Source organism: Citrus sinensis, chromosome 2 (assembly GCF_022201045.2).
Source record: "Citrus sinensis cultivar Valencia sweet orange chromosome 2, DVS_A1.0, whole genome shotgun sequence".
In the NCBI taxonomy this organism is placed as follows: domain Eukaryota; kingdom Viridiplantae; phylum Streptophyta; class Magnoliopsida; order Sapindales; family Rutaceae; genus Citrus; species Citrus sinensis.
The window spans coordinates 23,355,466-23,361,588 of NC_068557.1; the positions used below are offsets into that span (position 1 = coordinate 23,355,466).

Below are 6,123 nucleotides of genomic sequence, written 5' to 3' on the forward strand. Positions count from 1 at the left end.
TAATTAATCAAAAAGTAATCCTACTACCACAAGGTATAAAGTACAAACCTTTCATCTCTCCAAAGAACAGAACAGAAAAAAAAAAAAAAAAAAATTGCAACCCTTTCAATGTTAATCGGTTGAGAACGTGAATTTTAAAACAAAAAGAGAACAGATTCCACATATGACATTCATACAGCAGCATCACAATTCACGAAGACCTCACAGGCTAGGCTACAACTACATTTCCAAGTATATCAAACTTCCTTCACCAAAATGAAAACATTTCATCACACTGATACATATTTACATGAACAAGCAAAACACAAACAAAATCCACAGAAAAGACAAGGTCGATACTACTACTATAACATTTCCACATTAGCCTATTTCCACATACAAGTTTTCAAGTTCCGAAAGTATTTGCCTATTTGTGTTAACCCCAAATAAAGCCTAAATGCACGTCTTCAAATGTCAGTTTCCGTTTGTCTGAATACTCCTACAATTGGCAATCATACACTGTGTACAGTCCTTTCCATATTCACAAGGTTCCCACTGATCTAATTGCGTGTACAGTTGTTGAAATTGCAATGATCCGGTGTTCCTGTGATGACACAAATTGAGAGAGTACGCAAAGCAGCAAGGATTTAGATTATTCATAGATAACAGAGTAAGCAGAGGGTAAAGCGTAGAGCATAACATACCACTTCCAGGTACTCATTTTCAACCCTGAGGGGGAGACCCTGGCTCAGAACCACAAACAGATGTGTATGACGACATTGTATCTTCTTTCGATATGGCCACAAAATTCAGTGGCGCGGTTGACAGCCTTCTCATTTCCCTAAAGTGTCCATTTTGACGCGATGAGTAGGATCGGGGTGTGAGGAGCTCAGGAGTTCCACTACCAATTGAGTACCGACGAGGTGTGGGAGTCATTGATCCATTTCCATTTGCACGACATCCATTTGGCTTCCTAAAACTGTTAGATTTTCTTGGACTAGGTTTTGACCCATATATGGCTTCTTTCTCTGTCAGGAGGAGATCTTGCATCTTCTTTTGATCCTGTGAAAATTTGATATGATTAAATCACCATCATGGAAAACAACAGAAGTACTCAACGTGGGGACCCATCTGGATATTTTATAATTCTGAATAGACCTGTTCTTTCAATTAAACTTAGATCAATAATTACTATGTCATAATACAAGAAGGATCCTAAGATTATTTTTCCAAACCGCAAGCCAACTTTTGGGTTAGACACAACAGAAATCTATACAAACACACAAATATAACAACATTTGGTTCAATTACCCTGTATCTCTTCTTCTCTTCTTCTCTCTGTACTCTGGTCAGCTTGTAATCATCCAGTATTGACACTAACCTCACCTGCAAGTAATCACATACAATTTTAAAATAAGCAACAAAACAAGCATTTCCAGAATATACCGAGCTATAAATTAGAACTTACCCCATCATATAGAAAAAATATCTTTTTCTCTTCTTCCCAGGCAAGTGTTCTATTTATCAGATTGTCCACAATTGCTGGAAAGAGCACCACATTAGCTAACAAAACAAGTTCCAACTTCAAATAAATGATAGCAACATCAAAAAAAATGCAGTACCTGGAATTTTGCTCACAGTAACTCGAGCTCGTTCTGCACGTTTAAGATTAATGTGTGCACCTCTCCCAGCATTGTACCGGTTGTCATCCTGTAATTACACAAAAAGTTTTTCAAAATAGGAGCAAGATAGATACTCTAACTGTAATGAATGGCTTGTCAATCACTGATGTTGTGCTAATTCAAACAACTTCTACAATGTGCTAAATAATAAATCAGAAGAGGCAGAATTTAAAATACTATTACTCTGAAGCAAGAGTTATGGAAGAAGTAGAGGAGAAGAAAGCCAAAATAGAAAAATCTAGAGAGTTTGTCCTATCATCACACGTTGATACAAAAGATTCAATTTACTTGATTATACTCTTCAAGCCATTTTTCCTCTTCGCATGCAAAAAGCCATCGGTCTATCCTGTCCATTATATCTTTCCGGCTAAGTGCTTCATCTTTAACTTTGATAATCTGAGCTTCAATGTTGGCCAACAGTTCAGAAGGATCTACTAGACCTGAAAACACAAGTTCAGACAATTATATATTTCCTTGCTTATCAACTTGTATAATTAGAAAACAGAAAGATCTTAGTTGGCATCCTTCATGTCAGAAAATAAATTATCATACCAGAATCTATCATAGCATTGGATTTCTCAGCAGCTGTACTGGTATCAGGTTCAATGTGAGTCATTTTGCATATTTCCTCTAATTCTGACCTCTTTTTCAAGACCAGTTCTTTCATTCTAGTTGCTTTCAATTTAGTAAGCCTCTCCACTTCTGTTGAAGCCTGTGAAAGAGAAGAGAAACTTGAGGATCTGATTTCCAATAATAAAACAAAAAATAATTGGGAGTGCATCCAGACCTGTTCAATAACCTCAGTTGAAAGAACACCAGGTTCTGTAATTTCAGACTCTGATAGTCTAAGAATGGAAGTAATCTTAGAAAAGCTATTCTTGTCTTGAATTGGTGAGTCCATCAAATTCCAAAGTTCAAAGAGTGACACCACAATGTCTTTCAGCTGCAGATCAAAATATGGTTTTAACCCAAATAGCTCAGGTAAAAGCAAATAAAGTAATACAGGAATATCTCCATTACCTTCTGTATTCTAATTTTTCTCTCTGCTTTCAGTTTGACAATTGCATGTTCCAAACCTTCCAATGTGCTATTACTGATGTTTGTGGAATGCCCCATGGCAGTCCCATGCAAGCTTGGATGCACATCACTCACAGTTTGGCCAAAATCCAAACCAAGCACACCACAGATTGAATGCACCTCATTCACATATTCCAAAACCCTATTCAGGCGATCAGACTGCAAAAAGCATGAAGCATCCCCATTAATTAACAAAATGTTTGACGAATATATATTTAATTCATATCAGCACAAGGCACTAAATATGTGAGCTATTTTCTATCAAGACATGAGGGCATTTATTGATCATTCATCCAGCCAAAGGCACTAACCAGCAACATAAGTAATTTTGATAAACTTCAATCACACAATCATTTAGACAATTAACAAGCATCCACTAAGCCTGCACACATTCTGATTAAAATCTTCAAACTCAGTTGCTATTGTTACATGCATACCTTCTCCTTTTGAAGGGTGCGAAGATGTGTTTGGCATTCAGTAATCCTTCTTAGCGACAAGTCTTCTTCTTCCAGAGATAAAGAATTTATCAGAGAATTACTGAGATGATCATAGCCAGAAATCTCTCCGCTGATCTTCTCAATTTGTGCCTTTATGTCAGCAAATTGTTTCATTCGTTCTTCTTTCTTGGTTCTCAGGTCCTCTACCAAGGGTGCAATGGAGGCAAGCTTTTCTTTCAATGACATTGATCGCTTCTCTGTCTGAATCTGCAAATTGTTATGATTAGGATCAAGAGAGCACAAGATATGGATTTGACCTCAAATAGTGAAATTGGTTGCATACTTTATACTTTGCTCAGAGTAAAAACTCTGCAGGGCAGCAGAGAGGTAAAAAGAAAGATACAGACAACAAATAATGATAACCCAAAAGATAAATGGATCCAGAACAAAAGTTTCCATTAATTATCAAGGTAAAATTTATTTTGCCAATCATTACAAAGGTAAAATTAGTATCAGCCATAATTTCTACCGAAACAGTTCAGTTTATTCAAGTATTAATTATCATTAGAGACCATGCAAGGAGACACAAATGCCACAAAAATAGTAGTTAACATAGAATTGCAGCAAAGGCCTTCCACTTTTCTCAACCTTTCTTGATTTTGGGTACAAAATTCTTTGGAGAACTATGCAAAACTTATTAAATTACTAAGCAAACACATATCTCGATTGAATCTCTCCAGCCATTTTGAACTTAAAATTCTCCAAAAGATGGCACAGAACACTTGTTGGATAATCACTGGGGCAAATGGCTTCACAGAGTTAGCGAATGAATCTCTGTACATGAGATTCTAACAGAAGAATCAAAGAAAACACCATACATATACAAAACCAAAAGGACCAAAAATAGAATATACAACAAAAGGAGTGAGAAGATGACAATAGAACAAACATGAATCTTTGATAATTTAGAGGCAGGAAATTCACTTTACCGGTGAGTGGATATTAAGTTCCCCAAGAGCAGCCATGAGAGTTGCAAGCTCAGCTTCCTTTGCTGCAACAGTCTGATGAAGACGTGCCTTGGCATTGGCAGCTTCCTCAACCTTTCTTCGATAAACTTCTAAGCATTCTCTCTCCAACTCCATTAGTATGCGGTCTTTTTCTGCTTCGCTCTCCCCAATATCACTCCATATTTGCTGCTCTCATTACAATAGATAAATAAAGGCATTAAAACATGAGTTATATTAAATGCTCTTTTGCAATAAAATGGCTTACAATCAAATGATATAACAGCAAAATTACATTTTATTTAATAAACAAAAAGTAGAGAATACTACATGAAAATCTGAACAGACCACACTCATTTTTCCGGAACCATTAAACCACAAATCACTAATTAAATTGAAGTGGAATTATTTTCACCCGAGTGGAGAATGACTATTATAAGAAAAATGGTAACTGAAACTTTATTAAACATTTTGGGAGAAACCATTCACAAAATCAAACTACCAGTTATGCACTAATCTTCTGTAAGGCCCACCTAAAAACAACAGAACTCATCAACATAATGATGGTTAAAAAATTAAACAGTTTGCTAATTCAACCACCTAAGGAGCAAGGACTATCACCAACAAAGCCTAAAACAGATAACAGAACACGTGTACCAACAAAGAACAAAGCCACATAGGTACGCCTGGAGTAAAACAGAATTTTATAAAAAAAAATTCAAGAAAATTATAGTAACCCAACTATACAAATAAGAAATAACCACAAAAATTAGAAACAAAGAAAAAAGTTTGAGCAAAAAGTTTAAAACTCGGGTAAACGTAATACTACAGATCACTTCTGAAAGAGCCTTTAATTTAACAACCTAAAAGAAATCCTAATTCATTTCACAGGTAGGCTTACTTGGGCTAGACCCATAATGATATGACGGTAAATGTAAAACAATCAATGCTTTTGCCTTTTTGACATACATGCCGCAAAAATAATAATAATAATAATAATAATAATAATAAACTGTCTCAAAAAACACATCATTATATCAAAAAGAAAAAATTCAAAAGAAAGAAGAAGAAGAAACCCAAAGAAAAGAAGTAAAGAGAAAACAGGAAAGAGGAAAGACCTGAAGCTCTCTGAGCAAAGCATTGCAACTAGTGCTTGTACGGACACTGTAATTAGGACTCCCAATCGCCAGCATTTTTTCTACTTGATCTCTTTCTCTCTTGGAATTCAAGAAACGAGTTAAAGTTTCTTCTTTTCTCAGGTTGGTGGGTTTGGTTACTTCTCGGAAACACAAAAGGAGGAAGCAACAAAGAAAGACTAGAATTAGAATGTGAGAGATAAAGAAAGAAAGCAAGTGGCTTTGTTGTTCTTGTCGTTCATAAAAGTCAAAAAGAATCCAAGAAACCAAACTCAAAGGGGCAGTTACTTGAAACAACCTTAAGCTTAAGCTTCAGCTTTGCTTCCCCAGATCTGAACTTTCCAAGTGAAAACGAAAATAAAAATAATAATAACACAAAAGAAAAGAAATTGTACACTGGCAACAGAGAAACCAAAAGATAATGATTGCCAGTTAATAAAAGGGATTAAGCTAAAAAGCCCAACATACAAAGAGATTGGTAAAAAAAAATGGATTTTTTTTTTTTTAAACAATGGTCTTTCCTCTTTTTTTTTTTTCTTTTATTTATTTATCTTATTAGGGTTTGTGTTGTGCCTGTGGGTGATGTGTGGTGGGGTTAAACTAAAATGCGCCAATTGTAGCAGGTAGAAGAAATAGAAATAAAAGGAAAGAAGATGAAGCTTAAACAATAAAACAAGCAAATGAGCTGCGCATTTTAGCCCAAAATCATTTCCACTTTTTTTTTTCCTTCTACTTTCACTTTCTGTCTTCTTGGGAAGTGAGTCTAGTGAGTGAGTAAGTGACAGTGAGTTCACAAACTCAGTTCTAA

The 6,123-nt window shown here is 35.5% G+C and overlaps 1 protein-coding gene across 3 annotated transcripts; it reads right to left on the reverse strand.

Annotated features, from left to right (window-relative positions):
• Positions 1–111: 111 nt before the first annotated feature.
• On the reverse strand, positions 112–6,123 carry LOC102617740 (65-kDa microtubule-associated protein 6). 3 transcript variants are annotated; one of them, XM_006492232.4, is made up of 13 exons: positions 5,614–6,123; positions 5,298–5,455; positions 4,165–4,368; positions 3,176–3,442; positions 2,682–2,897; positions 2,449–2,604; positions 2,214–2,373; positions 1,950–2,101; positions 1,602–1,689; positions 1,448–1,521; positions 1,291–1,365; positions 684–1,041; positions 112–583 (listed from the first exon to the last, which is right to left on the reverse strand). In XM_006492232.4, exons 2-12 carry the CDS (start codon positions 5,370–5,372, stop codon positions 703–705), a joined length of 1,806 nt encoding a protein of 601 aa, XP_006492295.1. In that variant the 5' UTR covers positions 5,373–5,455; positions 5,614–6,123; the 3' UTR covers positions 112–583; positions 684–702. The 3 variants fall into 3 exon arrangements, with proteins under 3 accessions (XP_006492295.1, XP_015380639.1, XP_024948778.1); XM_015525153.3 differs by having other exon boundaries at positions 5,298–6,123; XM_025093010.2 differs by lacking the exons at positions 5,298–5,455; positions 5,614–6,123 and adding an exon at positions 4,510–5,017.